The following is a 17,607-nucleotide window of genomic DNA, read 5'->3' as shown; positions in this document are numbered from 1 at the left end:
TGCTGCCCCTTATTCCGGTGCTGGTCCTTATCCTGGTGCTGCCCCTTGTCCCGGTGCTGCCCCTTGTCCCGGTGCTGCCCCTTGTCCCGGTGCTACCCCTTGTCCCGGTGCTGCCCCTTGTCCCGGTGCTGGCTGTTTATTTAGGGGAAAGTAGTTTTAGGGTGGTCAGTGGAAGGGGTAGACAGAAGAGGGGAGTGACTATGGTGGTGTGGGGACAGCGTCCTGAGCCGGAACCACCACCGTGGTCAACTGCCCACCCGGACCCTCCCCTGGACTTTGTGCTGGTGCGCCCGGCGTTCGCACCTTGAGGGGGGGGTACTGTAACAGTCCTGACCTGTTTTATGTTGTTTTTATGTGTTTATGGTCAGGGCGTTAGTTTTGGGTGGGCAGTCTATGTTATTTGTTTCTATGTTGGTTTTGGTTTGCCTGGTATGGCTCTTGATTAGAGGCAGGTGGTTTGCGTTTTCCTCTAATCAAGAGTCATATTTAGGTAGGGCATTCTCACTGTTTGTTTGTGGGTGATTGTCTCCTGTGTCCGTATGTATGTTCGTACCACATGGGACTGTAGCGTTTGTTTGTTTCGTTTCGTTTCGATGACGTCTGTTGCCTGTACGTAAGTTTATGTTTAGTTATGTAAGTTTATGTTCAGGTTTCGTCAACGTCGTTTTCTTGTTTTGTAGTTTTGAAATTGTTTTGTTTTCGTTTCGTGTTGCCGTCGTGTTTATAATAAAGATGGCTTATTTCCCACAAGCTGCGTTTTGGTCTGAAGATCCTTCTCTCCTCACCTCATCCGAGGATGAGGAGAGCACCAGCCGTTACAGTCGTCTTGATATTGGCTTGAGGGGGAATATACACGGCTGGGACTATAACTGAAGAGAATTCTCTTGGGAGGTAATACGTTCGGCATTTTTATTTTTTTATTTTTTATTTCACCTTTAGTTAACCAGGTAGGCAAGTTGAGAACAAGTTCTCATTCACAATTGCGACCTGGCGAAGATAAAGCAAAGCAGTTCGACACATACAATAACACAGAGTTACACATGGAGTAAAACAAACATACAGTCAATAATACAGTAGAAAAATAAGTCTATATACAATGTGAACAAATGAGGTGAGGTAAGGGAGGTAAAGGCAAAAAAAGGCCATGGTGGCGAAGTAAATACACTGCTCAAAAAAATAAAGGGAACACTTAAACAACACAATGTAACTCCAAGTCAATCACACTTCTGTGAAATCAAACTCTCCACTTAGGAAGCAACACTGATTGACAATAAATTTCACATGCTGTTGTGCAAATGGAATAGACAAAAGGTGGAAATTATAGGCAATTAGCAGGACACCCCCAAAAAAGGAGTGATTCTGCAGGTGGTGACCAACAGACCACTTCTCAGTTCCTATGCTTCCTGGCTGATGTTTTGGTCACTTTTGAATGCTGGCGGGGCTCTCACTCTAGTGGTAGCATGAGACGGAGTCTACAACCCACACAAGTGGCTCAGGTAGTGCAGTTCATCCAGGATGGCACATCAATGCGACCTGTGGCAAAAAGGTTTGCTGTGTCTGTCAGCGTAGTGTCACGAGCATGGAGGCCCTACCAGGAGACAGGCCAGTACATCAGGAGACGTGGAGGAGGCCGTAGGAGGGCAACAACCCAGCAGCAGGACCACTACCTCCGCCTTTGTGCAAGGAGGTGCACTGCCAGAGCCCTGCAAAATGACCTCCAGCAGGCCACAAATGAACAGGCTAGTAATAGGGGGTGCAACATTTTCGGCAGATCATTTTAGAAAGAATGGGTCCAGATTGTCTAGCTCGGCTGATTTGTAGGGGTCCAGATTTTGCAGCTCTTTCAGAACATCAGCTGACTGGATTTGGGAGAAGGAGAAATGGGGAAGGCTTGGGCAAGTTGCAGTGGGGGGTGCAGTGTTGTTGACCGGGGTAGGGGTAGCCAGGTGGAAAGCATGGCCAGCCGTAGAAAAAATGCTTATTGAAATTCTCAATTATAGCGGATATTTCGGTGGTGACAGAGTTTCCTATCCTCAATGCAGTGGGCAGCTGGAAGAAGGTGTTCTTATTCTCCATGGACATTACAGTGTCCCAGAACTTTTTTGAGTTTGTGTTGCAGGAAGCAAATTTCTGCTTGAAGAAGCTAGCCTTGGCTTTTCTAACTGCCTGTGTATATTGGTTTCTAACTTCCCTGAAAAGTTGCATATCACGGGGTCTGTTCGATGCTAATGCAGAACGCCATAGGATGTTTTGTGTTGGTTAAGGGCAGTCAGGTCTGGAGAGAACCAAGGGCTATATCTGTTCCTGGTTCTAAATTTCTTGAATGGGGCATGCTTATTTAAGATGGTGATGAAGGCATTTAAAAAAAATAAACAGGCATCCTCTATTTGATTGTGAGGTATTCTAGGTCGGGTGAACAAAAGGACTTGAGTTCCTGTATATTATAAAAGTCACGCAATGAGTGGTTAATCATGAAACATACACTGCCACCCTTCGTCTTCCTGGAGAGTTCTTTATTCCTGTCTGCGTGATGTACTGAGAACCCAGCTGGCTGTATGGACGGGGACAGTATATCCGGAGAGAGCCATGATTCTGTGGAACAGAGTATGTTACAGTCTCTGATGTCTTTCTGGAAGGAGATCCTCGTCCTGAGCTCGTCTACTGTATTGTCCAGAGACTGAACATTAGCGAGTAATATACTTGGAAGCTATGGATGGTGTGCCCGCCTCCTGAGTGGGACTAGAAGTCCACTCCGAATACTTCTTCTCCGCCGGCCCGGCGGCATCTTGGGCAAAGCCTCTGGGATAACTTAAATTGCCCTGAGGGGTGCGAACAAAGGATCCAATTCGGGAAAGTCGTATTCCTGGTAGTAGTACTGGTGAGTTACCGCCGCTCTAATATCCAAAAGTTATTTCCGGCTGTATGTAATAACACAAAAAAAATTCTGCACTAATAGTGTAAGAAATAACACAAAAAAAAAATACTGCAAAGTTGCTTAGGAGCTAGAAGCAGAGCTGCCATGTCTATCAGAGCCATCTTGCTGTTTTGTCGGATGGCGGCGCCCATATCTGTATGGATCTGTGCAAAACTTCTACAGTAAGTGTTTCTTTTATTAGAAGGATTTTTTCTCGCTGATGAAAGATAAGGGCCATATGTTTCCAAAGCCTTCATTTCTCAGAACAAGAATAGACTGACGAGTTTCAGAAGAAAGTTATTTGTTTCTGGCCATTTTGAGCCTGTAATCGAACCCACAAATGCTGTGTCACGTTCCTGACCTATTGTTCCTTTTTCTGTTATTTATTTAGTTGGTCAGGGCGTGAGTTGGGGTGGGTTGTCTTTGTGTGTTTTGTCTATGTCTAGTCTATGTTGCATGTTTGCACTTAGTCATTTATAGCTTCACGTTCGTCATTTTGTTGTTTTGTTTCGTTTGTTCTTCTTCTAAATAAAGAGAAGATGTATTTTTCACACGCTGCGCCTTGGTCCTCTCTCTCACCCAAAGACGATCGTTACAGAACCACCCACCAATCCAGAACCAAGCAGCAGAAGTTCGAGCAGTGGAACACTAAACAGGAGTCTTGGACATGGGAAGAAGTCTTGGAGGGAAAAGGACACTGGGCACATATTGGGGAATATCGCCGCACTCGTGAGGAGATGGAGGCAGCGAGAGCCCAAGAGCGGTGGTATGAGGAGGCAGCAAGGAGACGTGGCTGGAAGCCGGAGAATCAAGCTCAAGACCGGAGATATGAAGGTACGCGGCTAGCAAGGAAGCCCGTGAAGAAACCCCAAAAATTTCTTGGGGGGGGGGGGGGGGGCTAAGAGGTAGTGGGCCAAGGGCAGGTAGGAGACCTGCGCCCACTTCCCAGGCTAACCGTGGAGAGCGGGAGTACGGGCAGACACCATGTTACGCAGTAGAGCGCACGGTGTCTCCTGTACGTGTGCATAGCCCGGTGCGGGTTATTCCACCTCCCCGCACTGGTAGGGCTAGATTGAGCATTGAGCCGGATGTCATGAAGCCGGCCCTACATATCTGGCCACCAGTACGTCTCCTCGGGCCGGCTTACATGGCACCAGCCTTACGCATGGTGTCCCCGGTTCGCCTACATAGCCCGGTGCGGGTTATTCCACCTCCCCGCACTGGTCGGGCTACGGGGAGCATACAACCAGGTAAGGTTGGGCAGGCTCAGTGCTCAAGGGAGCCAGTACGCCTGCACAGTCCGGTATTTCCGGCGCCACCTCTCCGCCCCAGCCCAGTACCACCAGTGCCTACACCACGCACCAGGCTTCCAGTGCGTTTCCAGAGCCCTGTGCCTCCTCCACGCACTCTCCCTATGGTGCGTGTCTCCAGCCCAGTGCCTCCAGTTCCGGCACCACGCACTAAGCCACCTGTGCGTCTCCAGAGCCCTGTGCGCACTGTTCCTTCTCCCCGTACTCGCCCTGATGTGCGTGCCCTCAGCCCGGTACCACCAGTGCCGGTACCACGCACCAGGCCTATAGTACGCCTTGAGAGTCCAGTGTGCCCTGTTGTTGTTCCCCGCACTAGCCTGAAGGTGCGTGTCCTTAGCCCGGTACCTCCAGTTCCGGTACCACGCACCAGGCCTACAGTGCGTCTCAGCCGGCCAGAGTCTGCCGTCTGCCCAGCGGCGCCTGAACTGCCCGTCTGCCCAACGGCGCCTGAACTGTCCGTCTGCCCAACGCCATCTGAACTGTCCGTCTGCCAAGCGCCGCATGAACTGCCCGTCTGTATTGAGCCTTCAAAGCCGCCCGTCGGTACTGAGCCTTCAAAGCCGCCCGTCTGCCATGAGCCTGCAAAGCCGCCCGTCTGCCATGAGCCTACAGAGCCGCCCGTCTGCCATGAGCCTACAGAGCCTTCCGCCAGACAGGAGCCGCCAGAGCCTTCCGCCAGACAGGAGCCGCCAAAGCTTTCCGCCAGACAGGATCATCCAGAGCCTTCCGCCAGACAGGATCAGCCAGAGCCTTCCGCCAGACAGGATCAGCTAGAGCCTTCCGCCAGACAGGATCAGCCAGAGCCTTCCGCCAGACATGACCAGCCAGAGCCGTCAGCGAGCCATGACCAGCCAGAGCCGTCAGCGAGCCATGACCAGCCAGAGCCGTCAGCGAGCCATGACCAGCCAGAGCCGTCAGCGAGCCATGACCAGCCAGAGCCGTCAGCGAGCCATGACCAGCCAGAGCCGTCAGCGAGCCATGACCAGCCAGAGCCGTCAGCGAGCCATGACCAGCCAGAGCCGTCAGCGAGCCAGGATCCGCCAGAGCCGTCAGCCAGCCAGGATCCGCCAGAGCCGTCAGCCAGCCAGGATCCGCCAGAGCCGTCAGCCAGCCAGGATCCGCCAGCCAGCCAGGATCCGCCAGAGCCGTCAGCCAGCCAGGATCCGCCAGAGCCGTCATCCAGCCAGGATCCGCCAGCCAGCCAGGATCCGCCAGCCAGTCCGGTGCTGTCCCTCAGTCCGGAGCTGCCCCTCAGTCCGGAGCTGCCCCTTATCCTGGTGCTGCCCCTTATCCTGGTGCTGCCCCTTATCCTGGTGCTGCCCCTTATCCTGGTGCTGCCCCTTAGTCCGGTGCTGCCCCTTAGTCCGGTGCTGCCCCTTAGTCCGGTGCTGCCCCTTAGTCCAGTGGGGTTAATTTGGAGGGTGGCCATTTGGAGGAGGCTATGAAAGCAGGTAGTGACTATGGTGGGGTGGGGACCACGACCAGCGCCAGAGCCGCCACCGTGGACAGAAGCCCACCCAGACCCTCCCCTAGACTTTATGCTGGTGCGCCCGGAGTTCGCACCTTAAGGGGGGGGGGTTATGTCACGTTCCTGACCTATTGTTCCTTTTTCTGTTATTTATTTAGTTGGTCAGGGCGTGAGTTGGCGTGGGTTGTCTTTGTGTGTTTTGTCTATGTCTAGTCTATGTTGCATGTTTGCACTTAGTCATTTATAGCTTAACGTTCGTCATTTTGTTGTTTTGTTTCGTTTGTTCTTCTTCTAAATAAAGAGAAGATGTATTTTTCACACGCTGCGCCTTGGTCCTCTCTCTCACCCAAAGACGATCGTGACATGCTGATGCACCAGATACTCAACTAGTCTAAAGAAGGCCAGTTTTATTGCTTCTTTAATCAGAACAACAGTTTTCAGCTGTGCTAACATACTTGCAAAAGGGTTTTCTAATGATCAATTAGCCTTTTAAAATTATAAACTTGGATTAGCAAACACAACGCACCATTGGAGCACAGGAGTGATGGTTGCTGATAATGGGCCTCTGTATACCTATGTAGATATTCCATAAAAAAATCTGCCGTTTCCAGCTGCAATAGTCATTTAGAACATTAACAATGTCTACACTGTATTTCTGATCAATTTGATGTTATTTTAATGGACAAAAAAATTGCTTTTCTTTCAAAAACAAGGATGTTTCTAAGTGACCCCAAACTTTTGAACGGTAGTGTATGTGATATTTAATTAATTTTATTACATTTGCAAAAATTTATAAAAACCTATTTTTACTTTGTCATTATAGGGTATTGTGTGTAAATTGATGAGGGGAAAAAACAATTTAATCAATATTAGAATAAGGCTGTAACGCAACAAAATGTTGAAAAGTCAAAAGGTCTGAATACTTTCCGAATGCACTGTATATATCGGGAATCACCCATAAGTTTGGAAAAATCCAGATATGAATTTTTGGGCCATATCGCCCAGCTCTAAACCTAACCTTAACACCAAACCATAAACTTAATTCCTAACCCCAAACCTAAACTGAACCCTAACCTAACCCATAAGCCTAAAATAGCCTTTTTCCTTGTGGGGACTGGCGAAATGTCCCCACTTGTCTGAAAGTTCCTTGTTTTACTATCCTTGTGAGGACTTCTGGTCCAAAAACAAAAAAAAAAAACATATACACACACCCCTTACCCAGCATCATCCTCATGGTTTCCCAGGGGCAGCAGACGAAACCAACCCTGCAACAGAGGTGTCTTGTGCAGGCAAGCAAAAGGGATTTCCACCTGAACAGGAAAACAAATAACCGAAACATCATACCATACACTTAACTGAAACAGCACTCTAGCACCAACAATACATATTGGCATTTGTAAAAATATGAATGATTCCACATAGTAGAAATAAGGATAATGTGTCCTCACATAATAACACAAGTAACCCATAGGCATTAGGAACATAATCTCTTCACCTTTCCCAGGAAGTCATTCTTGCCCACCATGTCCCAGTCCCAGACTTCCACTGTGACACTCCCTCCCTCAGTCAGCTCCCAGGTCTCCAGCTCCAGCTCCAGGGTCTCACTCCAGTGTGGATAACGAGTTTTCTTAATGATCTAACACACACACACACACACACCAGAAAAACCCTTCATTTACTATTTCACATGTTCAAATCAGTCAATTTGTTTCCACTAAAGTTGGTGATAATACAGACATGTACATTTTATCTGGCTCATCTCCCTCCTCACCGAAGTTTCTGCACTGTGGTTATTGAAGAGGATTCTGGCAAAGGGATCAGAGGTTCCAGAGATGTCTCTTGGCGCCAGGTCTCTAAGAGGTCAACGAACAGAAACACATTAATGTATGAGCAACCCCCCAGCCCCTTTACCTGTCCCTCTACATGGTGCTGGAATGATTCAATGAGTGAGATGATATGTGCAGATCATTCCTCTAGATTTGACATTACTCTGCTAAATCTAAAGATGAGAGAACTTTGAGCAGCATAGAAGCCTGTTAGATGGGCCTGTGTTGTGAGATAGTGAGACAGTAAGTGTAGTGAGAGTATAACTCAGACTGAACTGCATCCATGAGCAGAAGGCAAGCTGCTGAGCGACAGTGATGAAGCGTGAGCAGCACTGAGACAGTGACTTCACCATAGAGGTCGGCTAGAGACAGATTCTTTCACAGAGAGCCAGTTAGTGACCTGTTTATACACCCAGATATCATGATCAAACCTGTCTCTCACTGCTCCCAGTGCTAAGACGAGGTGAATTCACACTCAGATAAGTGAGAGCACAAACCACCATGGTATATCAGTCTCTACAGAGATAAGCACTGTCTGACAAACAGAGACAAAGCTATGCTGGATACATTGTGTTGAATACATTCTCATGTGTAAGAGATGTGAATGGGCATGTAAGATAGCTATGTCACCGTCATCATAGAAGCAAAAATTCTTGGACCACAACATAAAGCATATTTACCACATTCAGGGGCCAGGGCACATAATCCATTAAAACTAAGTTCTCATTGGGAGCCCATTGCTGTCTACAGGACACAAAGGCAAAGGAGCACCAGACTATCTTAACTCTGCTGTTTGATACAATCCCACTGGGCACACCAAGTCATTTCAACGTGGACATTTGGTTGAGACGTCGATCAATGAGGTTTGAACCTTTAATCACCCACTCAAAAAGACAGCCAGAAGTTTGTTGAATTCCCAATGTGTTATCACTATGCTTTCAACCAATATAAAAGCAAAGCCAAAATCCAATGGAAAAATAAGGTCAGATATTTTGTTTAGTTGTCATCTAAATGTGTTATCAATGCACTTTCAACCATTTAAAACCACGACAAAGTTCAAATAGGAATACAATGTCAGATATTTTATATCTATACAACAACTTAATATGTTATCACTGTGCTTCATCTAATAGCACAACCAAATGACTTGGATTGTTGTTGAGATTACATTAAAAGTACATGGCGCAAGTGATAAATGCTGATTATTACAGCAATTGTGGTCTCCTCAGAGACTATCAACATTTAAATGATATCTAATGCATGGATAGTTTCATCTGAGCCACTGGCTTAATGCTATTCTTTTACTTTTGGTTTAGTTGGAGACGTGAATCCAACATTTAATTTGTTAACTTGTCGACAAGTTGATGGGCTATTTATACGATTGCAAACGTGGTACTGAAATGTGTTTGGATGTCAACAAATTCCAGTTTGTCTACAAATTAATAATTTTTATGTTGGATTCACATCTCCATCTCAACCAATAATTAAAATGAAAGAATAGGACATAATCCAATAAAACTTTATTTAAAGTGCATTTTTTTATTTATTTTTTATTTCACCTTTGTTTAACCAGGTAGGCCAGTTGAGAACAAGAGAACAATTTGCCTGTGGAGAGAACAACAATACACTGAGAACATTTGAGAACATTTGCGAGAACATTTGAGAACATTTGCCTGCGGGTAATGGAGACCGGAGGTGGTATGAGCAAAATCATACTTCTTTCTGAACTCCTTGAACTCAGTGCAGACAAACTGAGTAGCGTTGTCGCTAACGAGCTCGGTAGGTATCCCCCATCTTACAAACATACCATTGAGGCGGGTGATGACCTGCTGGCTAGTGGTAGTAGGCAGCTGAGCTATTTCTATGTCCCTAGAATAGTAGTCCACCACTATGAGGTATTTCTTGCCCTATAGCTCACACAGGTTGGCTGCGATCTTCTGCCACGGACCCTTAGGTAAAGGTGTGATGACAAGTGGTTCTCTCTTTTGAGTTGGTTTGTTCTCTGTACAGAACCTGCATGACATTACTTTTCTCGCGATGTGGGAGCTGATGCCTGGCCACCACACCGACATCTTGGCTCTTTCTCTGCACTTTGTCAGCTCCATGTGACCTTTGTGTATCTGTTGTAGAACTTTTTCCCTCTGTGAAGCTGGGATGACAATCCTGTCTTGATATAACAGAAGTCCATCCCGCCCTGATAGATGCGCTCTCGCTGTGTGGTATCCCTGTAGCGAATAGGGTAGCTGCACCATTCTCTGAGGCCAGCCTTTTCGGATGTAGCCCATGACCATTTGGAGGTGTGCATCGTTGCGTGTCGCCTCTCTGATGTCATCCGACCTGTGTGCAGACACTGCTCTGTTCTCCCCCACAGCCTCCACATATGCTTTGACTTCTTCTTCTGTGTCTGGCGTGTTTTCTTTCAGTGGGTTTCTTGACAGTGTGTCATCCACCACTAACTGCTTCCCAGGGAACGCTGCTTTCCCATTGACACGCATGAGGCGCATGAGCAGTTGCTGACACCTGAGTGGTGCTTTGTCCAGGTCGTACGTGTTGATAAATGGAACGAGTGGCTTATGGTCTGTATGTAAAACAAAGCTGCCCTGCAGGTAGTGGGCAAATTGTTCACATGCACATACACCTTAAGGCACTCTTTTTCAATTTGCGAGTACCTTCTCTCAGTCTCTGTGCGTGAACAAAAAACACATTAGGATGGAGCTCGCCTCCCTCTTGTTCCTATAGGAGTGTAGCTCCGAGGCCGTAGCTACTTGCGTCTGCACTGACCACAGTTGGTTGGCCGGCATTGCAGTATGCCAATACCTGCTCCTGTGGGTCTCCCCACATCTCTTTTTTCAATAGCTCAGTGATGGGGTGTAGCACTGATGACAGGCCCGGCTCAATGATGTTTGTTGGACTGGGCATCTCGGAGATGTCTTTAACTTTGCTGTCATCTGGCTTTATCCTATCCGCTCCGATCACATGACCGAAGTACTGGATCTCCGACTTCCCAAAGTGGCACTTGTTTTTGTTCAGCTTTAGTCCTGACTGATAGGTTGCAGCTGGGTTCTGACAAAACGGTATCTGACAAAAACCGCTAGACGCATTGAGTGTGGAGAAGACTCTCGCCCTGGATAGCTTGGGTACTATATCCTCCAAGGTGGGGAAGACGAACCTCTCCCGTTTCACTGCTTCGTTGAGTCGTTTTAAGTCTAAGCATTTTCTCACTTTGTCATTTTTCTTCATCACCAGCACCATGGGAACACACCAGTCTGTAGACTTGGTTACTCCCTCTGATCCCATTTCTTTCCATTCTGTCGAGTTCATCCTCCGCTTTTGGAAGGAGTGGAAACGGAATTCTGTGTGGCGAAGTCAGAGAATAGGGGACTGCATCGGGCCTAAGTTCAATCTTGACCGGTTCAGAGTTCAGTAGCCCTCTCTCTCCAAACACATCTGTGCTGATCTCATCTGCTCTGAGGAACAAACTCATCTTGCATGCAACGGTTCTGCTAACTTGGTTATTAGCATATGGTCCTTGAATCACAAAGATCCAGAATTTGTACTTTTCTCCTTTTGGCTAAGAATTTTCCCATACAGTCAATCCTGCCACCTGGGCTGCGAACATCAGTTACAATGTTAACCAGCCGGGGGCGCTGTGCCGTTCTCTGGTAAGTACTCTGAGACATCGCTCTAATATCAGCCCCAGTGTTAATCTTGAACTTTACAGGTGTGCCATTTACCGGGAGCTCAACATGCCACTGATTTTCAGACTACTTAGTAACTGATCCCAAAAAGAATGCCCCTTGCATTTCCTCTAAATCCTCAGCTGTAACTTCTTTGACCACTTTTGTAAAATGCCCCATACACTTCCTGCATCTTTCGTTGAGTGCTGGACAATTTTCACTGTAATCATGGTTGTGGTTACAATGTGAGAAATTCCCCTGTTTTGACTGACTGTTTCTTTGCTTAAACTGTTTGTTCTGGCTGCATGCAGTCTGCTTAGAATGTTTGTTGTAATGCTGTGGTTTGCCTCTCACCTCATCAACGTAGTTCTCAGCTTCCGCTCGCATGTCCACGTGCTGCTTCTTTATCTGCTCTGACTGGCGTGTGATTTGTATCGCCTTCTCCAGTGTCAAGTCTGGCTCCAGCTGTAGCTTTTGTGAAAGATCACTGTCCATAATGCCAATCACAATCCTGTCCCTTATTTGTTTGTCCTTTGTAGTTCCAAACTCGCAGTGTTCAGCTAGCTCATACAGATTCCTCACAAAAGATTCCACTGTCTCTCTTCCCTTTTTATTTTAATCCGATTATGGAAACATGCTCGTTCGTGAATCACGTTGCGCCATGGCACAAAAGGTCCATTCAGTTTTTCGATCACCACATCATTGTTGAACTCATCATTAAAGTAATCAAAGGAGAATGCATTGTAGAAAATCTCTGCATCTTTCCCCATTGCATAAACTAGTGAATTCACCTGCACCACACCGGTCTCCTTATCCAGTTTCGATGCTACTCGAAAACAGGAAAAACGTTGTCTCCAGATCGGCCATGCCGTTGGAGACGGCTGTGAGAAATCGAACGGCTCTGGTAGGTTGAATTTCAACATTTCCCCACTAATCTTCGGCGTGTGAGTTCTTTAATTCTGACAACATGCCATGATGTAGGCCAGGCTGTGAATTATCCGGTTTAGTTATGTTACAAACTCTTAAATCAGGCAATTAGCATGCAGTTCACCGAGCCACTATCTGCTAGTCCTCACTGCTAGGTTAGTCCTATTAGCGTAGTTTGCTAGGTCAGTCACTAGGTCAGTCAGTCAATCTGGTTATGACGATGACACACATAACCAATCAATTACGGATATATCTATCAGACATCACTACAGTGTACAAATGTTGTTAGGATTAATTTTGTAGAAAATAACTAAATTGAAACCCCTAATCTCAAACGTTAGGCAGTAATGAGAGCTTGCCAGATCTAGTTAGAAGCCCTCCTTCAGGGGGTCTTGAGCACATTGCCACTGATTGCTCAAACCCTGCAGAAACAGCCAAGCTGGACAGATGCCATGCTTACAGTGCTCAGTTCCCATCACGTTATTGAAACCCTCTCAGGGACCTCTCTGCCTCTCATTTCTTAATGGCTTCCTCTGTGGCACATTCCTCTTTCTAAATGAGCGTATCCTCCTCAAAATCTGCTTTCTGTAACTCTGTGGCCTTGGTGTCTGCTGGCACTTCAACAGGCGGGTAAACCCAATCTACCTGGGGCTTGTATTTATTTTAAGAATAGAGGCGACGTCAATAACATACAGTGCCTTAAGAAAGTATTCACGAGGCCAATGGTGACTTTAAAACAGTTACTCAGTTTACATGGCTGTGATTGGATAAAATTGAGGATGGATCAACAACATTGTAGTTACTCCACAATACTAACCTATTTGACAGAGTGAAAATACAGAATACGCCTGTACAGAATACAAATAACCAAAACATGCATCCTGCTTGGAACAAGGCACTAAAGTAATACTGCAAAAAATGTGGCAAAGCCATCACATTTTTTTCCTGAATACAAAGTGGGGGGAGATTTGGGGAAAATCCAACCACTCTCCATATCTTCAAACATAGTGGTGGCTGCAACGTGTTATGGGTATGCTTATAATCGTTAAGTACTTGGGAGTTTTTCAGGACAAAAAATAAATGGAATGGAGCTAAGGAGCTAAGCGCAGGCAAAATCCTAGAGGAATACCTGGTTCAGTCTGCTTTCCATCAGTCACTGGGAGTTTAATTCACCTTTCAGCAAGACAATAACCTAAAACAAGGCCAAACCTACACTGGAGTTGCTTACCAAGAAATCAGTGAATGTTTCTGAGTGGCCGAGTTACAGTTTTGAATTAAATATTCTTAATTCTAAAGGCATTCGCACATCTGAGCTATCTCTTTTGCATGTGCATGGTAACAGTTGAATAAGATGAGAAAAAATAAGAAACCCGCACACTGCTCTTGATAGTATCACTGCTCTTTAATAAACTTTACGTATCGGCCTCAAAGCCTTCCTCAGAGCTTTTGTGAGTTGTTTTAAAATTAGCACCCTTATGTAGACATAGCTCCACCCACATCCGTTCCATGCATCGAATGGGGTTGGAGTCGAGGGAAAATTAGTGTTACCAAATATAACAATGTGCATTTCATAAATATTTAATAAAGTGTGTACATAAAACGTATTAAACACATCTGTAAAACCACAATGAGGACATCGACCCATCAAGCAAGTTTTCATAAATCATTGGGAATAGCCCAAGAAAAACGTCAGAGAAATTTGAAATGGGGGCATTAATTAATGTTCACATATACAACATACATGGGCATTTCATCATTAAGACCTTTTGGCAATAATGTCTGGAGGGTGAAAATTCCAAAACATTATATTTTACTCAGAGTATTATCTATATCACCTCCCCTGTCTGATATCTTAACTTTCTCTATGCCACAGAATCTAAAGGTAGAATGTCATGTTTTTGTGCATTAAAATGTACTGCGACAGGATAATCCCTGTTGTTTCTCCTGATGTAACTTTTATGTTCACGAATTCTGTTTGAGAGAACAAGAGGTTTTACCTACAAAACACAGCCCACGTGGACATTTAATCATGTAGATAACATGGGTGGGGTTGACAACGTAATAATGTGATTTATTTGGAACCTGTATGTGGGTGGCAGAAATATTCACACTTCATCATATTATTGCACGGTGCGCAACCTCTGCATTTATAGATAGCTACCATTCGGAAGAGGGCGTAAAAGTGCCTGGCTGATTTTCTTTCGTGGCTGGCAGTTGGCATGGATCAATTTATCGCGTAAATTTCGACCTCTCTTATATACAATAAATGGTGGATTCCTAAATTCAGCTGGCAAAGCTGGGTCCGATGATAAAACACGCCAGTGTTTATTGACAGCATCTCCATATTTGGAAGCGCTTCGGTCACCTGACTTTTGGCAGGGATTTGACGACGAGAAAAATACAAAAAGTTCTCACGCATAGAAAGCGATTTGTGTATTCAATCAATTTTGAATTCAGGCTGTAACACAACAAAATGTGAAATAAGTCAAGGGGTATGAATACTTTTTCAGGCACTATTGATTGATGAGCATTGCAGATATTATCAATAAAGTTTTTTATGATTTTTTTTATCGATATGACATTACATAACACTAATAACAATAAAAACATAACACCCAACAAGACAGAAAACAAGACAGCACCTTTCAACCATATATCAGTGGTTGGAATATTAAACAACAAGTAATAATAATAATATAATTTTTTTTTTATAATAATCAAATAAATGATTTGTACTAACTTATACCCTCGCTTCTCACGCGCATGTCCCTTATATAATTTAAAAAGTGATCCCATATCATACTAAATTTCCCTTTCCTCTCCTATCATTTTGCTATCATTGATTCATGAGATGCAGTCTCCACCATAAATGTGAGCCAATCTGATGATTTCAGGCAATCTGCACTCTTCCAGTTATGAGTCTAGTAAGAAAACCCACTGAGGCAAAACCAAACTTTTCTTTCCTAACATCTGGTGCTAAAATATAGTGGTGGAAAAAGTACCCAATTGTTATACTTGAGTAAAAGTAAAGATACCTAAATAGAAAATGAAGGGGAAAGTCACCCAGGAAAATTCTACTTGAGTAAAAGTCCAAAAGTATTTGGTTTTAAATATACTTAAGTATCAAAAGTAAATGTAATTGCTAAAATATACTTAAATATCAAAAGTAAATGTACAAGTATAAGTAATTAAAAATTCCTTATATTAAGCAAACCAGATATCATCATAGTTTTTTTTGTTTACAGATAGCCAGGGGCACACTCCAACACTTAGACAACATTTACAAACAAAGCATTAGTTTAGTGAGTCCGTCAGATCAGAGGCAGCAGGGATGACCACGGATGTTCTCTTGATAAGTGTGGGAATTGGAACATTTTCCTGTCCTGCTAAGCATTCAAATTGAAAGAAGTACTTTTGGGTGTCAGGGAAAATGTATGGCATAAAAAGTACATACATTTCTTTAGGAATGTAGTGAAGTAAAAGTAAAAGTAGTAAAAAATATAAATAGTCAAGTAAAGTACAGATACCCCCAAAAACGACTTAAGTAGTCCTTTCAAGTATTTTTACTTAAGTACTTTACACCACTGGTAAAATAGATATATCCCCTAATAAGAACAGCTGTGGGGACTCTGGGATAGGCTGTCACACCCATTCTTCAAGCTTTTGAAGAACCTCCTTCCAGAAAAGGAGCATCATGGGACAATCCCATATAGCATGCAGAAAGGTACGTACTTCACCCTTGCATTTCCAGCATACATTATTTTGCAATAAACCCAATTTATTTCATCTAACTGGGGTCCAATAGTACCTATGAACAACCTTATAATGTGTACATTTCACCCTTGCAACCCTGGTACACTACCCTACATTGGAAACAATATTTTTTCCTTACATCCTCCTCAATGCCACAATTAAGATCCCTCTGCCAAATCAACCTTAAAATCTCACAATTTCCATATTGTGCATTCGAGACTCTTTTATAAAACACTGAAACGGAGTGTGATATTCCTGGTAACATGAAATATTGTCTAACAAGTTTTTATCTCTCTGGAGGTTAATGCTCATAAGGAGAATGACAGATATTGTGAATTCAACCACAAAGCACTGCATGATAATCTGTCATACAGAGGATGAGCATTTTGACAACCTTTTGAGATTGAAGAAGCAGTTATATATTTCAACAAGAAGTTATATATTTCAACAAGAGACCATAACGGCTTACAGTAGCATCAATTAGGCAATAAAGTGGGTGTATTACCTGGCCTCTATGAAATGGCAGCGCAGTCCTATCCTCTTGGCATCTCTAAGAAGCTCCAGACCTAGGTGGATCTCCCCCTGCACCTCCTCATCTGGGTCCACCCGGGTTAGATTCAGCCAGTTATCCAACCCTGGAAACAGGGGACATTTTACAACACATACACAATATATACAAAAGTATGTGGACATCCCTTCAAATGAATGGATTCGGCTATTTCAGCCACACATGTTGCTGACAGGTTTATAAAATCTAGAACACAACCATGCAATCTCCATAGACAAACCTTGGCCTTACTGAAGAGCTCAGTGACTTTCAACGTGGCACTGGCATAGGATGCCACCTTTCCAACGAGTCAATTCGTCAAATTTCTGCCCTGCTAGAGCTGCCCCGGTCAACTGTAAGTGCTGTTATTGTGAAGTGGAAACGTCTAGAGGCAACAACGGCTCAGCCACGAAGTGGTAGGCCACACAAGCTCAAAGAACGGGACCTCTGAGTGGTGAAGTGCATAGCGCGTAAAAATTGCCTGTCCTCATTTGCAACACTCACTACAGAGTTCCAAACTGCCCCAGGAAGCAACGTCAGCACAATAACTGTTTGTCGGGTGCTTCATGGGTTTCCATGGCCGAGCAGCTGCACACAAGCCTAAGATCAGAATGTGCAATGCCAAGCATCGCCTGGAGGGATGTAAAGCTCATCGCCATTGGACTCTGGAGCAGTGGACACACGTTCTCTGGAGTGATGAATCACGCTTCACCATCTGTCAGTCTGACGGATTAATCTGGGTTTGGCGGATGCCAGGAGAACAATAACTGCCCCAAACATAATGCCAACTGTAAAGTTTGGTGGAGGAGGAATAATGGTCAGGGGTTGTTTTCATATTTCGGGCTAGGCCCCTTAGTTCCAGTGAAGGGAAGTTTTAACGCTACAGCATACAATGACATTCTAGATGATTCTGTGCGTCCAACTTTGTGGCAACAGTTTGGGGAAGAACTTTTCCTGTTTCAGCATGACAATGCCTCCATGCACAAAGCAAACAACTTGACTGGCCTGCACAGAGCCCTGACCACAACCCCATCGAACACCTTTGGGATGAATTGGAACGCCAACTGCGAGCCAGGACTAATCGCCCAACATCAGTGCCCAACCTCACTAATGCTCTTGTGGCTGAATGGAAGCAAGTCCCAGCAGCAATGTTCCAACATCTAGTGGAAAGCCTTTCCAGAAGAG

At 44.9% G+C, this 17,607-nt stretch overlaps 1 protein-coding gene across 1 annotated transcript in view; it reads right to left on the bottom strand.

Moving 5' to 3' along the window:
* LOC129826207 (rasGAP-activating-like protein 1) overlaps window positions 1–17,607 on the bottom strand; it is a 76,456-nt gene that overhangs the window by 27,701 nt on the left and 31,148 nt on the right. Inside the window, exons 5-8 of the mRNA XM_055886664.1 lie at window positions 16,381–16,510; window positions 7,464–7,545; window positions 7,188–7,328; window positions 6,911–7,002 (exon numbers count right to left, since the gene is read on the bottom strand). Coding sequence (XP_055742639.1) covers window positions 6,911–7,002; window positions 7,188–7,328; window positions 7,464–7,545; window positions 16,381–16,510 — 445 coding nt within the window. The remainder of the gene's footprint in view (window positions 1–6,910; window positions 7,003–7,187; window positions 7,329–7,463; window positions 7,546–16,380; window positions 16,511–17,607) is intronic.

The sequence above is a fragment of the Salvelinus fontinalis genome, chromosome 28, assembly GCF_029448725.1.
Source record: "Salvelinus fontinalis isolate EN_2023a chromosome 28, ASM2944872v1, whole genome shotgun sequence".
NCBI lineage: Eukaryota > Metazoa > Chordata > Actinopteri > Salmoniformes > Salmonidae > Salvelinus > Salvelinus fontinalis.
Note: the sequence above shows the minus strand (reverse complement) of the source record. Positions and strands in the feature narration are given on the sequence as shown.